The sequence below is a fragment of the Chiloscyllium plagiosum genome, unplaced genomic scaffold, assembly GCF_037043375.1.
Source record: "Chiloscyllium plagiosum isolate Xiang-an unplaced genomic scaffold, Cpla_swu_hap1 HiC_scaffold_19, whole genome shotgun sequence".
Classification (NCBI taxonomy): domain Eukaryota; kingdom Metazoa; phylum Chordata; class Chondrichthyes; order Orectolobiformes; family Hemiscylliidae; genus Chiloscyllium; species Chiloscyllium plagiosum.
Genome location: NW_028270157.1, coordinates 73,718,402 through 73,739,980, shown reverse-complemented (window position 1 = coordinate 73,739,980; position 21,579 = coordinate 73,718,402). Strand labels below are relative to the sequence as shown.

The following is a 21,579-nucleotide window of genomic DNA, read 5'->3' as shown; positions in this document are numbered from 1 at the left end:
TCACGACCCTCTCTAAACTGCCCTCCCGACCCTCTCTAAACTGGCCTCCCGACCCTCTCTAAACTGCCCTCCCGACTCTCTCTAAACTGCGCTCCCGACCCCCTCTAAACTCCACTCACGACCCTCTCTAAATTCCACTCCCGACCCCCTCTAAACTCCACTCCTGACCCTCTATAAACTGCCCTCCCGACCCTCTCTCAACTGCCCTCCCGACCCTCTATAAACTGCCCTCCAGACCCCCTCTAAATTCCCCTCCCGATCCCCTCTATACTGCCCTCCCAACCCTCTCTAAACTGCCCTCCCGACCCCCTCTAATCTGCCCTCCCGACCCCCTCTAATCTGCCCTCCCGACCCCCTCTAATCTGCCCTCCCGACCCCCTCTAATCTGCCCTCCCGACCCTCTATGAACTGCCCTCCCGACCCTCTATGAACTGCCCTCCCGACCCTCTATGAACTGCCCTCCCGACCCTCTATGAACTGCCCTCCCTACCCTCTATAAACTGCCCTCCCGAACCCCTCTAAACTGCCCTCCCGACCCCCTCTAATCTGCCCTCCCGACCCTCTCTAAACTGCCCTCCCGAACCCCTCTAAACTGCCCTCCCGACCCCCTCTAATCTGCCCTCCCGACCCTCTCTAAACTGCCCTCCCGACCCCCTCTAAACTGCCCTCCCGACCCCCTCTAAACTGCCCTCCCGATCCCCTCTAAACTGACATCCCGACCCCCTCAAAAACTGCCTTCCCTACCCCCTCTAAACTGCCCTCCCAACCCTCTCTAAACTCCCCTCCCGACCACCTCTAAACTGCCCTCCCGATCCCCTCTAAACTGCCCTCCCGATCCCTCTAAACTGCCCTCCCGACCCCCTCTAAACTGCCCTCCCGACCCCCTCTAAACTGCCCTCCCGACCCCCTCTAAACTGCCCTCCCGACCTCCTCTAAACTGCCCTCCCGACCCTCTCTAAACTGCCCTCCCGACCCTCTCTAAACTGCCCTCCCGACCCTCTCTAAACTGCCCTCCCGACCCTCTATAAACTGCCCTCCCGACCCCCTCTAATCTGCCCTCCCGACCCTCTCTAAACTGCCCTCCCGACCCTCTATGAACTGCCCTCCCGACCCTCTATAAACTGCCCTCCCGATCCCCTCTAAACTGCCCTCCCGACCCCCTCAAAAACTGCCCTCCCTACCCCTTCTAAACTGCCCTCCCGACCCCCTCTAAACTGCCCTCCCGACCCCTCTAAACTGCCCTCCCGACCCTCTCTAAACACCCCTCCCGACCCCCTCTAAACTGCCCTCCCGACCCTCTCTAAACTCCCCTCCCGATGCCCTCTAAACTGCCCTCCCGACCCCCTCTAAACTCCCCTCCCGATCCCCTCTAAACTACCCTCCCGACCCTCTCTAAACTCCCCTCCCGATCCCCTCTAAACTGCCCTCCCGACCCTCTCTAAACTCCCCTCCCGACCCCCTCTAAACTGCCCTCCCGACCCTCTCTAAACTCCCCTCCCGACCCCCTCTAAACTGCCCTCCCGACCCCCTCTAAACTGCCCTCCCGACCCCCTCTAAACTGCCCTCCCGACCCCCTCTAAAATCCCCTCCCGACCCCCTCTAAAATCCCCTCCCGACCCCCTCTAAACTGCCCTCCCGACCCCCTCTAAACTGCCCTCCCGACCCCCTCTAAACTCCCCTCCCGACCCCCTCTAAACTGCCCTCTCGACCCCCTCTAAACTGCCCTCCCGACCCTCTATAAACTGCCCTCCCGATCACCTCTAAACTGCCCTCCCGACCCCCTCTAAACTGCCCTCCCGACCCCCTCTAAACTGCCCTCGCGACCCCCTCTAAACTGCCCTCCCGACCCCCTCTAATCTCCCCTCCCGATCCCCTCTAAACTGCCCTCCCGACCCCCTCTAAACTGCCCTCCCGATCCCCTCTAAACTCCCCTCCCGACCCCCCTCTAAACTGCCCTCCCGATCCCCTCTGAACTGCCCTCCCGACCCCCTCTAAACTGCCCTCCCGACCCCCTCTGAACTGCCCTCCCGACCCCCTCTAAACTGCCCTCCCGACCCTCTATAAACTGCCCTCCCGACCCTCTATAAACTGCCCTCCCGACCCCCTCTAATCTGCCCTCCCGACCCTCTATAAACTGCCCTCCCGACCCTCTATAAACTGCCCTCCCTACCCCCTCTAAACTGCCCTCCCGACCCCCTCTAATCTGCCCTCCCGACCCTCGCTAAACTGCCCTCCCGACCCTCTATGAACTGCCCTCCCGACCCTCTATAAACTGCCCTCCCGATCCCCTCTAAACTGCCCTCCCTACCCCCTCTAAACTGCCCTCCCGACCCCATCTAAACAGCCCTCCCGACCCTCTCAAAAACTGCTCTCCCGATCCCCTCTAAACTGCCCTCCCGACCCTCTCTAAACTGCCCTCCAGACCCCCTCTAAACTGCCCTCCCGACCCTCTCTAAACTTCCCTCCCGACCCCCTCTAAACTGCCCACCCGACCCCCTCTAAACTGCCCTCCCGACCCTCTCTAAACTGCCCTCCCGACCCTCTATAAACTGCCCTCCCGACCCCCTCTAAACTGCCCTCCCGACCCCCTCTCTAATCAGCCCTCCCGACCCCCTCTAAACTGCCCTCCCGACCCTCTCTAAACTCCCCTCCCGATCCCCTCTAAACTGCCCTCCCGACCCCCTCAAAAACTGCTCTCCCGATCCCCTCTAAATTCCCCCCCCGACCCCCTCTAAACTCCCCTCCCGACCCCCTCTAAACAGCCCTCCCGACCCCCTCTAAACAGCCCTCCCGACCCCCTCTAAACAGCCCTCCCGACCCCCTCTAAACTCCCCTCCTGACCCCCTCTAAACTCCCCTCCCGACCCCCCTCTAAACTGCCCTCCCGACCCCCTCTAAACTGCCCTCTCGACCCCCTCTAAACTGCCCTCCCGACCCTCTATAAACTGCCCTCCCGACCCCCTCTAAACTGCCCTCCCGACCCCCTCTAATCTGCCCTCCCGACCCCCTCTAATCTGCCCTCCCGACCCTCTCTGAACTGCCCTCCCGACCCTCTCTGAACTGCCCTCCCGACCCTCTATGAACTGCCCTCCCGACCCTCTATAAACTGCCCTCCCGACCCCCTCAAAAACTGCCCTCCCGACCCCCTCTAAACTGCCCTCCCGACCCCCTCTAAACTGCCCTCGCGACCCTCTCTAAACTGCCCTCCCGACCCTCTCTAAACTCCCCTCCCGACCCCCTCTAAACTGCCCTCCCGACCCCCTCTAAACTGCCCTCCCGACCCCCTCTAAACTGCCCTCCCGACTCCCTCTAAACTGCCCTCCCGACCCTCTGTAAACTGCCCTCCCTACCCCCTCTAAACTGCCCTCCCGACCGCCTCTAAACTGCCCTCCCGACCCTCTCTGAACTGCCCTCCCGACCCTCTATGAACTGCCCTCCCGATCCCCTCTAAACTGCCCTCCCTACCCCCTCTAAACTGCCCTCCCGACCCCCTCTAAACAGCCCTCCCGACCCTCTCAAAAACTGCTCTCCCGATCCCCTCTAAACTGCCCTCCCGACCCTCTCTAAACTCCCCTCCCGACCCCCTCTAAACAGCCCTCCCGACCCCCTCTAAACAGCCCTCCCGACCCCCTCTAAACAGCCCTCCCGACCCCTTCTAAACTCCCCTCCCGACCCCCTCTAAACTCCCCTCCCGACCCCCTCTAAACTCCCCTCCCGACCCCCTCTAAACACCCCTCCCGACCCCCTCTAAACAGCTCTCCCGATCCCCTCTAAATTCCCCTCCCGACCCCCTCTAAACTCCCCTCCCGACCCCCTCTAAACTCCCCTCCCGACCCCCTCTAAACTCCCCTCCCGACCCCCTCTAAACTGCCCTCCCGACCCCCTCTAAACTGCCCTCCCGACCCCCTCTAAACTGCCCTCCCGACCCCCTCTAAACTGCCCTCCCGACCCCCTCTAATCTGCCCTCCCGACCCCCTCTAATCTGCCCTCCCGACCCCCTCTAATCTGCCCTCCCGACCCCCCTCTAAACTGCCCTCCCGACCCCCTCTAAACTCCCTCCCGACCCCCTCTAAACTCCCCTCCCGACCCCCTCTAAACTCCCCTCCCGACCCCCTCTAAACTCCCCTCCCGACCCCCTCTAAACTCCCCTCCCGACCCCCTCTAAACTCCCCTCCCGACCCCCTCTAAACTGCCCTCCCGACCCCCTCTAAACTGCCCTCCCGACCCCCTCTAATCTGCCCTCCCGACCCCCTCTAATCTGCCCTCCCGACCCCCTCTAATCTGCCCTCCCGACCCCCTCTAATCTGCCCTCCCGACCCCCCTCTAAACTGCCCTCCCGACCCCCTCTAAACTCCCTCCCGACCCCCTCTAAACTCCCCTCCCGACCCCCTCTAAACTCCCCTCCCGACCCCCTCTAAACTCCCCTCCCGACCCCCTCTAAACTCCCCTCCCGACCCCCTCTAAACTCCCCTCCCGACCCTCTCTAAACACCCCTCCCGACCCCCTCTAAACTGCCCTCCCGACCCCCTCTAAACTGCCCTCCCGACCCCCTCTAAACTGCCGTCCTGAGCCGAACCAAACTTAAACCCTATCCTGTCTAATCCCAAGCCGTGAACGTGTCTAAACCCCCTATCCCTGTCTAAAAGTCCCCATGACTACATCTAAACTCCCGACCCCAATTCTTTCTAAATTTCCCTACCCAACATTGTCTAAATCTCCTCCCTCCCCTCCCCCCACCTGTCCCTCATTAAACTCCCCTCTCTGACTCTCTCTAAACGTTCCCCCAACCCTGTCTAAACCCCCTCCCTGAAATTGTTTAAACACCCCAACCCTGTCTAAACCCTCTCCCAGACCCTATCTAAACTCCAAACCCTCATCCTGGTCCTCTTTAAACCCACCATTCCCTCACACACACCCCCGCCCCCACTCTAAACTCCCTTATTTCAGCAAATTCCACACCCCCACCACCCCCACTGACCTTGTCTAATCTACCCAACCTCAAGAATATCCTTGGTTGATTGGGTCAGGCATGCGAATTGGAGAGGAGGGCGATTCCTGGAGATTGGGTTTGGGGCTCTTGGTGTTCAGAGATGGCTTGCAGGGTGATTGGGGTTCGTAGGGTGATCGGAGCTTGGGATGAGAGGGAGAGATGGGATTTGGGGCTTGCGAAGATCATGTTGGTGAATATGAGCTTGCTGGGAGACTGCTGATTTTGAATTTTTGTTTACAGTATTGGAGAGATCTTCCTCTGTGTCTCTCTGACAAAAATGTCTGCTATTTGCAGTTCATCTGCCAAGCCCTGGGAAATCCACTTGGCAACTTTCCCCATGTAATGAGCTGAGTAATTCTCAGGTAGCGTCCCTTCTTGTCTGTGACATGCTACCATGTCCAGCATGTCCCCTCTCGAACACAGCACCAAGCAGCTCTCACTTTTTACCATTCCGTTATGTTCAGTGTCAATACAAACTCTGCCCCTCTGGAATGTTGTAGGCATGAATATTGTAATGATTTTTACTTTATCTCTGCTAAAACCTCCTCTGGTGCAGAGGCTCTGACTGTGTCTCCTTATATTATCAGGTGCGGCACTTGTATAACACCGGAGAGCAAAAGAACCTGCCAGGATCAGAAACTGCGGCTATTCCAAGATCACCAAAGTTTAAACAAACCGGTGAGCAGACAAAGCAGAGGAAATAAGTAAATTCAAAATTCAAGGATGGGCATGAAGGCAGGTTTGTAGCAGGGTCCTTCAGAGGTCACAGTTGGGATCCTTGCTTTTCCTGTAAGATGCTAATGATTTGGACCTTGGTATGCAGAGCACAATTTCAATTCTTGGAGATGATACAGTACTCTGACGCATTGTAAACTGTGAGGAAGATATTGCAGGACTTCAGAAGGATATAGACCAGCTGGAGTGTGCAGATTGGCCATTGAGTCCTACAGCATGGTAACAAACCCTTCTGTCCAACCAGGCCATGCCAAACATTAATTCCAACCTAAACTAGTCCCATTTGCCTGCTCCTACCCATATCCCTCCAAACCTTTCCTACTCATGTAATTATCCAAATGTCGTTGCAATTAGAGTCATAGAGACATACAGCACAGAAACAGACCCCTTTGGTCCAACTCTGTTTACCCTATCCATGCCCCTCATGATTTTATAAACCTCTGGCACTCCAGAGAAAACAGCCCCAGCCTATTCAGCATCTCCCTGTATCTCAAAAGCTCCAACCTTGGCAACCTTGACCAGAATTACTCACCAATATTCCAAAAGTGGTCTAACCAATATCCTTCACAGCAGCAACTTGACCTCCCAACACCAATACTCAAAGCTCTGACAAATACAGGAAAGCATACCAATGCCTCCTTCATTATCCTATCTACCTGCGACTCCACTTTTAAAGAGCTATGAACCTGGACTGTGAGGTCTGTTTGTTCAGCAACACACCCCAGGACCATTGAGTGTATAAGTCCTGCCTGGCTTTGCCTTTTCAAAATGTAGCACCTCACATTAAACTCTATCTGCCCCATCCAAATGAAACTCCATCTGCCACTCCTCACCCATCGGCCCATCTGATCAAGATCCCATTGTACTCTGAGGTAACCTTCTTCGTTGTCCACTACTCCTCCAATTTTGGGGTAATCTGGAAACTTGCTAATTATACCTCTATGTTCACATCCAAATCAGTTATCTAAATGATGAAAAGTAGTGGACCCAGCACTGATCCTCATTGCACACTGTTGGTCACAAGCCTCCAGTCTGAAAAACAATGCTCCACCATCACTCTCTGTCTTCTACCTTTGAGCCAGTTCTGTATTCAAATGGCTCGTTCTCCCTGTATTCCATGAGATCTAACCTTGCTAACCAGTCTACCACGAGGAACCTTGTCGAACGCCTTACTGAAGTCCATATAGCTCACATCCACCGCTCTGCCCTCATCAATCCTCTTTGTTGCTTCTTCAAAAAACTCATCAAGTTTGTGAAACATGATTTCCCACGCACAAAGCCATGTTGACTATCCTAATCAGTCCTTGCCTTTCCAAATACATGTAAATCCTGTCCCTCAGGATTCCCTCCAACAACTTGCCAACCACAGGCTCACCGGTCTATTGTTCTCTGGCTTGTCCTTACCACCCTTCTTAAACAGTGACACCACGTTAACCAACCTCCGGTCTTCCGGCACCTCACCTATAACTATCGATGATACAAATATCTCAGCAAGGGGCCCAGAAATCACTTCCCTAGCCTCCCACAGAGTTCTAGGGTACACCTGATCAGGGTCCTAGGGATTTATCCATCTTTGTGCGTTTTAAGATCTCTCCTCTGTAATATGGACATTTTTCAAGATGTCACCATCTATTTCCCCACATTTCATAATTTCCATGGCCTTGTCCACGGTAAACACTGATGCAAAACACTTGTTTAGTATCTCCACCATCTCCTGCAATTCCACACATAGGCTACCTTGCTGATTTTTGAGGAGGAGAAAGTGAGGACTGCAGATGCTGGAGGTCAGAGTCAAAATGTGTGGTGCTGGAAAAGCACAGCCGGTCAGGTAGCATCCAAGGAGCAGGAGAATCAGCGTTTCGAGAGGTTATGCTTATTTGAAATGTCGACCCTCCTGCTCCTCAGATGCTGCCTGACTGGCTGTGCTTTTCTAGCACCACACTTTTTGATCTTTGAGGGGGCCTATTCTTTCCCTAGTTACCCTTTCATCCTTAACATGTTTATAAAATCCCTTTGGGTTCTCCTTAACCCTATTTGCCAAATCTACCTCAAGTTCCCTGACTACTCTCTTAAGTATCCTCCTACTACCTTTACACTCTTCTCAGGATTCGCTCAATCTCTGGGGTCCAGACCTGACACATGCTTGCTTCTTTTTCTCGACCAAACCCTCAATTCCTCTAGTCATCCAGCATTCCCTATACCTACCATCCTTGTCTTCACCTTAACAGGAACATACTGCCTCTGGACTCTCATTATCTCATTTTTTGAAGGCTTCCCATTTTCCAGCCGTCCCTTTACCTACGAGCTTCTGCCCCCACCTTTTGAAAGTTCTTACCTAATACTATCAAAATTGGCTTCTGGATTAATGGTGCTGGAAGAGCACAGCAGTTCAGGCAGCATCCGAGGACAGGCAAAATCGACGTTTCGGGCAAAAGCCCTTCCTGATGAAGGGCTTTTGCCCGAAACGTCGATTTTGCCTGTCCTCGGATGCTGCCTGAACTGCTGTGCTCTTCCAGCACCACTAATCCAGAATCTGGTTTCCAGCATCTACAGTCATTGTTTTTACCTTGTCAAAATTGGCCTCCAGTTTAGATTAGATTACTTACAGTGTGGAAACAGGCCCTTCGGCCCAACAAGTCCACACCGACCCGCCGAAGCGCAACCCACCCATACCCCTACATTTACCCCTTATCTAACACAATGGGCAATTTAGCATGGCCAATTCACCTGACCTGCACATCTTTGGACTGTGGGAGGAAACCGGAGCACCCGGAGGAAACCCATGCAGACACGGGGAGAACGTGCAAACTCCACACAGTCAGTCGCCTGTGTTTAGATCTTTAACTTGTAGATCTGGTCTATCCTTTTCAGTCACTGATTTAAAACTAATAGAATTATGGTCGCTGGCCCCAAAATGCTCCCCCACTGACACCACAGTGACTTGCCCTGCTTTATTTCCCAAGATTAAGTCAGGTTTTGCTCCTTCTCTCGTAAGTGCATCCACATACTGAATCAGAACATTTTCTTGCATACACTTAACAAATTCCTCCCCATTGAAACCTTTAAAACTATAGCAGTCATGGTCTGTGTTTGTAAAGTTAAAATCCCCTCCCATAATCATCCTATTATTCTTACAGATAACTGAGATCCCTTTACAAATTTGTTTCTCAATTTCCCGCTGACTATTGGGACATCTATGGTACAACCCAATAAGGTGATTATCCCTTTCTTGTTCCTCAGTTCCACCCTGGATGTATTTTCAGGAATATCCTCCATATGTACAGCCAATACCACTCCTCTCCTACACCCCTTTCTATCCTTCCTGTAGCATTTGTATCCTGGAACATCAAGCTGCCAGTCCTGAGCCACACCTCTGTAATTGCTATGATATCCCAGTCCCATGTTTGTAACCATGCCCTGAGTTCATCTGCCTTCTCTGTTAGGCCTGTTGCATTGAAATAAATGAATTTTAATTTATTAGTCCTACCTTGTCCCTGCCTGCCCTGACTGATTGACTTGCTCCTTTCCCAACTGTACCAGTCTCAGATTGATCTCTTTCCTCACCATCTCCCTGGGTCCCACACCACCACCTTACTAGTTTAAATCCTCCTGAGCAATTCTAGCAAGTCTCCCTGCCAGTATATTAGTCCTCTTCTAATTCAGGTGCAATCCGTCCTTCTTCTACAGGTCACTCCTACCCCAGAAGAGATTCCAATGATCCAGAAATGTGAACCCTTCTCCCCTGCATCAGCTCCTCAGCTGTACATTCATCTGCTCTATTCTCCTTTTCTACCCTCACTAGCTTGTAGCACCAGGAGTAATCTAGGTATTACTACCCTCGAGGACCTCCTTTTTAAATTCCTGCCTAACTTCCTATATTTTCCCTTCAGAATCTCATCATTTTCCTTTATGTCGTTCATTCCAATGTGTACACTGATCTCCTACTGGGCCCTCTCCCCTTTGAGAATATTCTGCACTCTCTCTGAGATATCCTTGATCCTGGCACCAGGGAGGCAACACACCATTCTGATTTCTTGCTGTCAGCTGCAGTAATGTCCATCTGTGCCTCTAAGTGGAGAGTTCCCTATCACAATTGTACCCCTTGTTACATTAGAGACAGTCTTGGTACCAGAAACTTGGCTGTTCATGCTATATTCTCCTCAGGATCCATCACCCCCCACATTTTCCAAAACAGCATATTTGTTTGAGATGAGAATAGCCACAGGAGACTCCTGCATTGCCTGCCTCCTTCTCCCACCTTTCCTGGTGGTAACCCATCTACCTGACTGTATCTTTGGTTTTTTTTCCCTTCCTATAAGTCCCATCCATCACATTCCTATCTCCTGTAAATTCCTCATCGCCTCTAACTTCCATTCCAACCAATCCATGTGATCTGATATGATTCGCAACCAAACACACTTCCTGTAGACATAATCATCAATAACATGGACACTCTCCCTAATCTCCCACATCTGACAGGAACAGCACATCACTCTACTCAAGGCATCCTTTGCTCCTTAACAATCTACAGACCTAGAAAATAGCAGTCTGACTGCTGTAGAAAATACTGCTCCAGGCTAACTTAGTACCTATGGTTTATATTTTGAAAATTTAATCAAGAGATAGATCTCAATAAAACATGTAATCAGAAATAACCCACTCTACTCACTATTATAGATTTACAAAAAATGCAAGGTTACACATTAAAAACTATGCACTTAGCTGCTCCTGTGCTGTGAGCTCCCCCACACGGGTTCCTCCAAGGTCAGCTGTGACTTTTGCTGTTTGTTAATTTTCCTTAGACACACTCCGATGTGCAGGGATACTTGAACTGACACAGCAAAGGCAGTAACTGTGCACATTCACTGCTGTATCAGACAACACTGCAGGTTTCTTTCTCGTTTGATTTACTGACCATGTGGTCTCTTCCTTTGTATCTTTTCCTCCTTTTTAAAGTGCTGTTGTTTTGATTTTTCTTTCCCCAAAGTTCCAAAACAATGCAACAGCTTATAAAACAGTATTTATTGCTCCTGGAATTCAAGGAAATCAGCTCCAACACCTAAAATACCTCCAAAAAAGAGCAGCTCTCACAGCCACAATTTCCTCCATCTTGGAGTACCCAGAATCCTACCCACTCCACCACTTCCTCAGGAAGTTTATTCCATACGTGGACCATCCTCGGTGTAAAAAATCTGCCCCTCATGTCTTTTTTCAATGTCTCGTCTCACCTTAAAAATGTGCCCTTTAGTCTGTGCCCCTTATCCAGATTTTCTTTATAACTCAAACCTTCCATACCTGGCAACATCCTGATAACTCTCTTTTGAACCCTCTCCACTTTAACAGCATCCTTCCTATTGTTACGAAGTGGAGCTTGACACCACTCTGATAATTAAGTCTGAGATACCTCAAGAAGAGCACTTTGCCTCGTAATCTGATAAAGAAGTGTAACAAATGGTATAACCTACCTCTCACTCACATGCTGTTTCAATAACACGGGATACACTTATCTAAATCCAAGGAATGAGAACGATAAATTAAAACTTATTCTCTCAAAGTTAAAACAAAATGGATCTTCCTGAACTTTCTGTATCTTCTTCCATTATCATCTTCTTTCCAAAGTGCCTTCTCAGTTGTTTTCCATTGTCACGACTATTCACCAAGCGTGCCATGTACCTTTATGGATAGGTAGTCCTTTTTTAGATAGCGTGGAGATTTCTTGTGAGAGCCTGGTATTTCTCTCTCAAATGGCAGGTTTGCTATCTCTTCAGACGCTAGTTGGCTCTGCCCTCCCTCTCCAATTGCCCCTCTGATGTATACCCCCGTGACACATCAAATTCTTATAATATGATTGGTTTCAGACTGTCAACATCATCAGATTTGAATTTAATTTATCATTAGTCTCCAAGTGCCTTTTTAAATTAATTGGCTGAATTTAAACTGTCGTCTAGGTAAAAATGTTTTCTTGATGAAGGGCTTTTGCCTGAAACATTGATTCTTTGGCTCCTTGGATGCTGCCTGACCGTCTGTGCTTTTCCAGCACCACCCTTTCGACTCTAATCTCAGCATCTGCAGTTCTCACTTTTCCCTGGGTAAAAATGTTGCTTGAGCCTGCTAACTGAGTGGCTTTTTGATACAATATGTCAATTTGAGCACCTGCAACTGCTTACCCACAGATATTCATTTTTAAATTACGAGGCATAAAAAAGCACTGAAAGGGTCAACACAATCACTCCTCCCATTTTACAATTTTACCATTTTTACACCAACTTCGTGACACTGTTAATGAACAACCAGAACATAGAAATGCATTGCAGGACATTCGGCCCTCGATGTTGCGCTGACCTGTGAACTAATCTAAGCCCATGCCCCTACACTATCCCATCATCTTCCAAATGCTTATCCAAAGACTGTTTATATCTCCCTTATGTGGCAGAGTTCACTACATTGGCAGGCAGGGCATTCCACGCCCTTACCACTCTCTGAGTAAAGAACCTGACTCTGACATCTGTCTTAAATCTATCACCCCTCAATTTGTAGTTATGCCCCTCATACAAGCTGATGTCATCATCCTTGGAAAAAGACTTTCACTGTCTACCCTATCTAATCCTCTGATCATCTTGTATGTCTCTATCAAATCCCCTCTTTGCCGCCTTCTTTCCAATGAGAACAGACCCAAGTCTCTCAGCCTTTCCTCATAAGACCTTCCCTCCAGACCAGGCAACATCCTGATAAATCTCCTCTGCACCTTTTCCAATGCTTCCACATCCTTCCTGTAATGGGGTGACCAGAACTATACACAGTATTCCAAGTGAGGCCACACTAGCGTTTTGTACAGTTGTAGCATGACACCATAGCTCCGGAACTCAATCCCTCTACCAATAAAACCTAACACACTGTATGCTTTCTTAACAGCACTATCACTTCACTTCATTTAAGCTTATTCTATTCATGTGCAAGTCTAACCAGTATAAACTGACAGTATAAACAATATATGTGATAATCACAGCTGAGCCCAACGTGTCCTCACCAGGTGTTCACACACATTTGATTTGATTTATTACTGTCACGTGTATTGAGGTACAGTGAAAAGTGTGGTCTTATGTACTTTACGGGCAGATCATACTATACAAGTGCATCAGGGGAACAGAACAGAGTGCAGGGTACAATATTGTAGCTGCTGAAAAGGTGTAGTGAGAGATCAACATTAATGTTAAAGGGGTCCTTTCAAAAGTCTGATAACATACAGCTGCAGCAGGGCCTGATGGATCATAGTCAGAAGTAAGACCCACACCAAAACTATAATCCCGGTCCAGGATAATCAAGTGGAAAGGTTTGCAAGGCTGGATTCACAGCCACGTTTCGACCATGCATTAAAACGAATATATCGCATTGCAGAACTTTACAAACTTTAAAAATATATATTGATCCTTCCCAAGTGTGTAGATGACTGGCACTTGAGGATTGTGCTAATGTAATTCACAAGGTGTACTGAATAATTTCTGATACTTTTGGCGTTGAAGTAAAAACACTTCAAACCAGCTTGCTGTCTGCCAGCACATTCCTGTTGAGATTGCCAATTGGTTATGTTATTGATGAAACAGTATGAGTCAGTGTGTGGTGGTGGTGGAGCGTTACTTTTTGGACTGGACACCTGTGACCAGCATGTTCCACAGGATCGTTTCTGGATCCGCTTTTGTTTGTCATTTAGACAAAAGATTTGGACAAGAGCATCAAAGGCATGGTTACTAATTTTGTGGATGACACCAAAATTGGTGGCATAGTGAAGAAGGTTTTCTAAGATTACAAAGGCACGAGGTCCCCAACTCCAAATCATCAACATAAATTCAAATAATTACGGTCCTAACACTGATCACTGAAGCACACCACTGGTGCCAACCAGAACAGCACTCATTTATTCCTACTCTTTGTTTCCTGTTGGTTAACCAATCCTCTATCCAATCTAATACATTGCCAGTAATCCCTTGCATCTTTATCTTACACAGCATCCTTTTGTGCGGCACCATGTTGAATGCCTTTTGGAAATCTAGATACACAAGATCTACTTGCTCCCTGTTCTTCACGGTGTTTGTAATGTCTTCGTAGAATTCCAAAAGATTTGTTAAGCACAACCAGCCCTTCATGAATCCATGCTGCATCTGTCCATGGGACAATTTTGATCTAGATGCTTTGCTATTTCTTCCTTGATAATAGACTCAAGCATTTTCCCCATGACAGACCTTAAGCTATGTTAAGGTCTATAATTCCCCATCTTTTGTCTACCTCCCTTTGTAAACAGTGGTGTCACATTTGCTGTTTTCCAATCTACTGGAACTGTCCCAGAGTTCAGTGAATTTGGGAATATTACCACAAGTGCAATTGAGGTTTCTTCCGCCACCTCTTGTAGCACCCTGGGATGCATTCCATCAAGGCCAGGAGATTTGTCTACCCTTAGCTCCATTAGCTTGCCTGATACAATTTCTTTCAAAATAATGATTGTTTCCAGGTCCTCATCTCTTTGTCAATTACTGAGATTCAATTAAGAGATTCAATTGAACCAAATTGTCTATATCTAAAAAAAATTCTCTTTTAGTCTTGACTAGAACCTCGATATCTTTATTCATCCATGCTGTGGTTCTGTTCGCCGAGCTGGAAGTTTTTGTTGCAAACGTTTCGTCCCCTGTCTAGGTGACATCATCAGTGCTTGGGAGCCTCCTGTGAAGCGCTTCTGTGGTGTTTCCCCCGGCATTTATAGTGGCCTGTCCCTGCCGCTTCCGGTTGTCAGTTTCAGCTGTCCGCTGTAGTGGCCGGTATATTGGGTCCAGGTCGATGTGTTTGTTGATGGAGTTTGTGGATGAGTGCCATGCTTCTAGGAATTCCCTGGCTGTTCTTTGTTTGGCTTGCCCTATAATGGTAGTGTTGTCCCAGTTAAATTCATGTTGCTTATTGTCTGGGAGTGTGGCTACTAGGGATAGCTGGTCGTGTCGTTTCGTGGCTAATTGGTGTTCATGGATACAGATCGTTAGCTGTCTTCCTGTTTGTCCTATATAGTGTTTTGTGCAGTCCTTGCATGGGATTTCGTACACTACATTAGTTTTGCTCATGCTGGGTATCGGGTCCTTCATTCTGGTGAGTTGTTGTCGGAGAGTGGCTGTTGGTTTGTGTGCTGTTATAAGTCCTAGTGGTTGCAGTAGTCTGGCTGTCAGTTCAGAGATGTTCTTGATGTATGGTAGTGTGGCTAGTCCTTTGGGTTGCGGCATGTCCTCGTTCTGTTGTCTCTCCCTTAGGCATCTGTTGATGAAATTGCGAGGATATCCGTTGTTGGCGAATACCTTGTATAGGTGTTCCTCTTCCTCTTTTTGCAGTTCAACTCACCAGAACGAAGGACCCGATACCTAGCATGAGCAAAACTAATGTAGTGTACAAAATCCCATGCAAGGACTGCACAAAACACTATATAGGACAAACAGGAAGACAGCTAACGATCCGCATCCATGAACACCAACTAGCCACGAAACGACACGACCAGCTATCCCTAGTAGCCACACACCCAGACAACAAGCAACATGAATTCGACTGGGACAACACTACCATTATAGGGCAAGCGAAACAAAGAACAGCCAGGGAATTCCTTGAAGCATGGCACTCATCCACAAACTCCATCAACAAACACATCGACCTGGACCCAATATACCGGCCACTACAGCGGACAGCTGAAACTGACAACCGGAAGCGGCAGGGACAGGCCACTATAAATGCCGGAGGAAACACCACAGAAGCGCTTCGCTGGAGGCTCCCAAGCACTGAGGATGTCACCTAGACAGGGGACGAAACATTTGCAACAAAAACTTCCAGCTCGGCAAACAGAACCACAGCAACGAGCACCCGAGCTACAAATCTTCTCACAAACTTTATTCATCCATTGTGACAATAAATAATCAATTCAAATCAAATATGTGAGGGAACTAAGTGGGACATCTCCACATTTGCATATGACACAAAGCTGGGTGGGAGGGTGAGCTGCAAAGAGGACGCAGAAATGCTTCAGTGAAATTTGGACAACTTGAGAGAGTGGGCAGATGAGGTATAATGCGGGTAAATGTAAGAGTATCCACTTTGGTAGCAAAAACAGGTTTATATTGAATGGTGATAGATTGAAAAAAGAACAGTGCATCGAGAACTAGTAACCTTGAAAATAAGCAGGTAAGTGCAGCACACAGTAAAATGCCAAATGGTATGTGGACTTCTTCAAGAGAATTTGAATACATCAATGGGGATGGGTTGCTGCAATTGTGTAGGGCCTTGGTGAGACCACACAGAGAGTGTTATGTGCAGTTTTGGTCTCCTTATCTAAGAAAGGATGTTCTGGCTATTGAGATATGGCAATGAAAGTTTACAGACTGATTCCTAGGATAGCAGCACTGACATATGCAGAGAGACTGGATTGATTCACTGGAGTTCAGAAGAATGAGGGGGCACCTCATAGGTCTTTTTAACTTTCTACAGGAATAAATAGGTCAAATGCAGGAAGGATCTTCTGAAACTAGGAAAATCCAGAACTTTGGGTCACAGTTTAAAAATGTGGGTGAGGACTGAGATGAGGACAAATTTCTTCACGTAGAGTGGTGAGCCTGTGGAATTCATTGCCACAGGAAGCTAAAGAGGCCAAAACATTGAATGCTTTGAAGAATGAGTTGGATACAATTCTTGAAGCTAAAGGAATCAAAGGGTATGGAATTTGATGATCAGACACAATTGTATTGAATGGCTGAATGACCTATTCCTCCTATTTGCTAAGATTGTAACTACTTCTGTGAAGCTCCCTCCACCACACGGTCTATTCCAGATCCTAACGACCTGACCATGTGAAAAGGTTTCTCCTTCTGTGCCATTGTTCATTTGATGATTACCTGAAATCTGTAGCATTTTGTTCTCAACACATTGATCAATGGGAAATGTTTCATCCCTTCTACTCTATCCATCCCTCTCATGAATATCAACATCTTGATCAATCTCTTCAGTCCAAAGATGTGCAGGTTAGGTGAATTGGCCATGCTAAGTTGCCTGTAGTGTTAGGTAAGGGTTAAATGTAGGGGTATGGGTGGGTTGCGCTTCGGCAGGTCGGTGTGGACTTGTTGGGCCGAAGGGCCTGTTTCCACACTGTAAGTAATCTAATCTTCTTGCCACTTTCTCAAAAGAGAACAGCCCTAACTTCTCCGATTTATCTTCATAACTGAACTTTCCCATCCGTTTTTATGTTATTTGGAAGATTACTCTATTTTTCTCTGAGTTTTGAAGATGTACACTATGGAAAGGCCATGCCAACCAAATATCCTCAATTAATCTAATCAGCATTTGACCCATCTCCCAGTAAACCCTCCTTATTCATAGTTAAAAATCACACAACACCAGGGTATAGTCCAACAGGTTTAATTGGAAGCACACCAGCTTTCAGAGTGACGCTCCTTCATCAGATGAAAGTGCTTTTTAAATGTTGTAATTGTACCAGCCTCCACCGCTTCCTCTGGCAGCTCACTCCATACATGCACCACCCTTTGCATGAAAAAGTTGTCCCTTAGGTCCCTTTTAAATTTCCCCCCTCACCTTAAACAATGCCCTCTAGGTGTTCACCCTATCCATGCCCTTCAGTTTATTCAATCCCTTTGTTCTCCTTTGCAGAAATCTAAATTGCTCCTAATCCTCAATTCTGTGTTTCTTAGCCAATTTATATGCTTGTTGGATCTGAAACTATCCCTAACTTCCTTTGTTGCCTTGGTTGCTATCTTTCCCGTTTTATTTTGAAGCCAGGAAGGATTGAACAATGGCTGCAGTTCCTTTGTGCATTCTTTAAATGTTTGTCATTGCCTATCCACCATAATTCTTTTAACTAATGTTCCACAATTCATCACAGACAGCTCACACCTTATACCATTGTAGTTTCCTTAATTTAGATAGAGGACCTTAGTCTCCGAAACAACTATGTTACTTTCCAGCTTAATGAAGAATTCTGTCATTTTGTGGGCACTCTTCTCAAAGGGCGTCCCATAGAGCCATAGAATCATACAGCACGGACACAAGCTCTTCAGCCTTGTCCATGCCGGCAAGGTATCCAGCACTGAACTACTCCCATTTGCCCTCTAAACCTTTCCTGTTCATGTACCTGTCCAGATGTCTTTTAATTGTAATTCGCACCTGCCTCTACCACTTGCTCTAGCAGCTCAGTCCATACATGCTCCACCTTCTGTCAAAAAGTTGCCCCTAAGGTCCCTTTGAAATCATTGTGCTCTCACTTTAAACCCACCCCTCTGGTTTTGGACTTCCCTACGCAAAACACATCACTTTATCTATGTCTCTCATGATTCTCTAAAGCTCTATAAGGTCATCCCTTAGCCGCCTCCCGTCCATGGAAAGAAGTCCCATCTTATTCAACCTCTCCTTTTAACTCAAACCCTCCAGTCTTAGTAATATCCTTTTAACTTGTTTCTGCACCCTTTCCAGTTTAATAACATCCTTTCCCTAGCAGGGCAACTACACAGTATTCCAAATGTTTTGTGCAGGTCAATCGTCCCTTTACCTGTAAACAGCCACCCCAATCAACTTTTGAAAGTTCCTGTTTAAGCCCACCAAAATGACCAACCCTTATGCTCAATGCTCTGACCAAAGACAGCCAGCATCCCAAGCACCTTCTTCATCACCCAGTTTACTATGATGCCACTTTCAAGAATTTATACACCTGTGCCGTGTCTCTCTGTTCAACAACACTTCCCAGGGGCCTATCATTATCTGTCCAAGTCCTGCCTTGGTTTGCCATATCAAAATGCAGCACCTGGCGTTTATCTGAATTAAACTCCATCTGCCATTCCTCAGCTCACTGGCCCAGTTTATCAAAATCCTGTTGTGCTCTTAGATCACCTTCTTTGCTATCACCAGTCTTGGTGACATCCACAAGCTTACTAACCATGCCTCCTGTATGCTCAGCCAAATTGTTTATCAAAATGATGAGCAACAGTAGACCCAGCATCAATCCTTGCAGCACACCACTTGTCACAGGCTTCCAGTCTTAACAATAGCTCTCTACCACTACCACTCACTGTCTCCTACCGCCAAATCAATTTTGTATCCAATTTACTAGCCTACCCTGGATCCCATGCGATCTAACCTGACTGACCGTATGGAACATTCTCTACAGATCATGTAGAGAACATCTACTGCTCTGTCTCTTGGTCACCTCTTCAAAAACCTCAGTCAAGTTTGAGAGACACAATTTCCCACTCACAAAGCCATGCTTACAATCCCTAATCAGTTCCTGCCTTTCCAAATGCATGTAAATTCTGTCTCTAGGAATCCCCTCCAACAACTGTCTATCACTGACATTAGGCTCATTGGTCTGTAGTTCCCTGCCTTTTCCCTGCAGCCTTTCTTAAATAATGGCACAGCATTAGCCACCTTTCAGTCTTCCAGCACCTCACCTGTGGACGTCAGTGATGCAAATATCTCTGCTAGGGACCCCGTAATTTCTTCCCTAGCTTTCCACCATATCCTGGTCTACATTTGATCAGGTCCCGGGGATTTATCTACCTTTATGCATTTTAAAACCTCCAGTACTACCTCTTCTGCAATGTGGATTCTTTTCAAGACATAACTAATTATTTCCCTGAAGTCATTAGCTTCCATTCTTTCTCCACTGTAAATTGCTGTTAAACCTATCAGTATCTCTCTGGGGCAGCACTGTGGCTCAGTGATTAGCACTGCTGCCTCACCGCACCAGGGATCCGGATTCAATTCCTGCCTCAGGCAGCTGTCTGTGTGGAGTTTGTACATTCTCCTCGTGTCTGCGTGGGTTCCCTCTGGGTGTTCCGGTTTCCTCCCACAGTCCAAAGATTTGCAAGTTAGGTGAATAGGCCATGCTAAATTGCCCATAGTGTTAGGTGCATTAGTCAGGGGTAAATGTAGGGGAATGGGTATGGGTGGGTTGCTCTTCGGAGGGTCGGTATGGACTTGTTGGGCCGAAGGGCCTGTTTCCACACTGTAGGTAATCTAGGATCTCACCTATCTCCTGTGGTTCTGTGTATGGACAGCCTTGTTGATCGCTAAGGGGCCCTATACTCTCCTTAGTTACTCTTTTGCCCTTAATATACCTGTAGAATCTTTTTGAGTTCTCTTTTACCCATCTACCAAAGATATCTCATTTCCCCATTTGCCCTCCTGATTTCCTTCTTAAATTTCCACCTTCACCTTCTGTATTCTTCAAGGGATTTACTTGATTCCAGCTGTCTATACCTGATGTATGTCTCCTTTTTCATGACCAGGGCCTCAATAAGTCTAGTCATCCAGGGTTCCAACTTCCTGCCAACCTCACATCAACAGGAACATGCTGGCACTGAACCCTTGTTATCACGCCTTTGAAAGCCTCCCACTGTCAATCGTCCCTTTACCTGTTAACAGTCACCCCAATCAACTTTCGAATGTTCCTGGCTAAGCCCATCAAAATTGGCCTTGCCCCAATTTATAACTATAATTTGTGAACCAGGCCATTCATTTCCACAACTTATTTAAAGCTAATAAAATTATGATCACTGGTCCCGAAGTGTTCCCTACTAACTCCTCATTCACTTGCCCTGCTTTATTTCCCAAGGGGAGGTTGAGTTTTGCCCTTCTCTAGTAGGACCATTTACGTATTGTTTGAGAAAATTTTCCAGAACACACTTAACAAATTCCTCCCCATCCAACATCTTAACATTCAGTCTTTGTTGAAAAGTTAAAATCCCCTACTATTATGACCCTATTATTCTTACAGCTACTTGCTGTATATATTTGCTCTATATATTTGCTCCTCAATTTCATAATGACTATTGATGCCCTGACAATTCAATCCCATTAAAGTGAGCAGCCCCTTTTTATTTCTCAGTTCTTCCCATATAGCTTCACTGGATGCTCTCTTAGGCAATATCTTTTCTAAGTACTGCCATGGCAGAATCACAGAATCCCTACAATGTAGAAGCAGGCCATTGGCCCATAGAGCCCACCTCAGACCCTCCAATGAGCATCCCACCCAGACCCAATTCCCCTACCCTACCCTACCTCATACTGTCTCTCTAACCCTGCATTTCCCATGGCTAATCCACCTAACCTGCTCATCCCTGGACAACATGGGTAATTTAGAATGGCCAATCCACCCAAACTGCACATCTTTGGACTGCAGGAGGAAACCGGAGAACCTGGAGGGGACCTATGCGAACACAGAGAGAATGTGCAAACTCCATGTAGCCAGTCACCCAGGGGTTGTATCAAACCCGGGTCCCTGGCACTGTGAGGCAGCAGTGCTAACCACTGAGCCACCTTGCCACGTTGATGTTTTCCCTAATCAAGAACGCCCCTCTCCCTCCTCTCTTGCCTCCCCTTTTATCCTTCCTATAGCTTTGTTATGCCAGAACAGCTGCCAATGTCTGTCCTGTCCTCCCTCAGCCATGTTTCTGTAATAGCAATGATATATCAGTCCCATGTTCCCATTCACGTCCTGAGTTCATTTGCCTTACCTGACAGGCCTCTTGCGTTGAAATAAATGCAGTTTAATTCATCAGTTTTCCCTCGTTCCTGACGTGCTCTTGTCTGCCTTGTCAATTTAATTCGCTCTCATTACCACAGATTCATACAGCGCAGAAACCGTCTTTCAGCCCATCGAATTTGCACCAACATAATTACCACTAAGAGTGCACGAACTCTAATTTCCTGCACTTATCCCATATCCTTGAATGTAATGACCTTTTTTAAAGGTTGTAAGTTTACAGACTTCATCACCTTCCCACGCCGTGCATTTCAGATTCCCACTACCTGCTGAGTGAAAATATTCTTTCCCAA

General features: G+C 47.8%; 1 protein-coding gene across 6 annotated transcripts in view; it reads left to right on the top strand.

The window, feature by feature from the left end:
- Positions 1-21,579, top strand: part of LOC122562959 (F-actin-monooxygenase MICAL3-like) — a 587,087-nt gene that overhangs the window by 192,837 nt on the left and 372,671 nt on the right. For all 6 annotated transcript variants that reach the window (XM_087997541.1, XM_087997540.1, XM_087997538.1 and 3 more), the window contains exon 12: positions 5,577-5,667. In XM_087997541.1, coding sequence (XP_087853667.1) covers positions 5,577-5,667 — 91 coding nt within the window. The remainder of the gene's footprint in view (positions 1-5,576; positions 5,668-21,579) is intronic.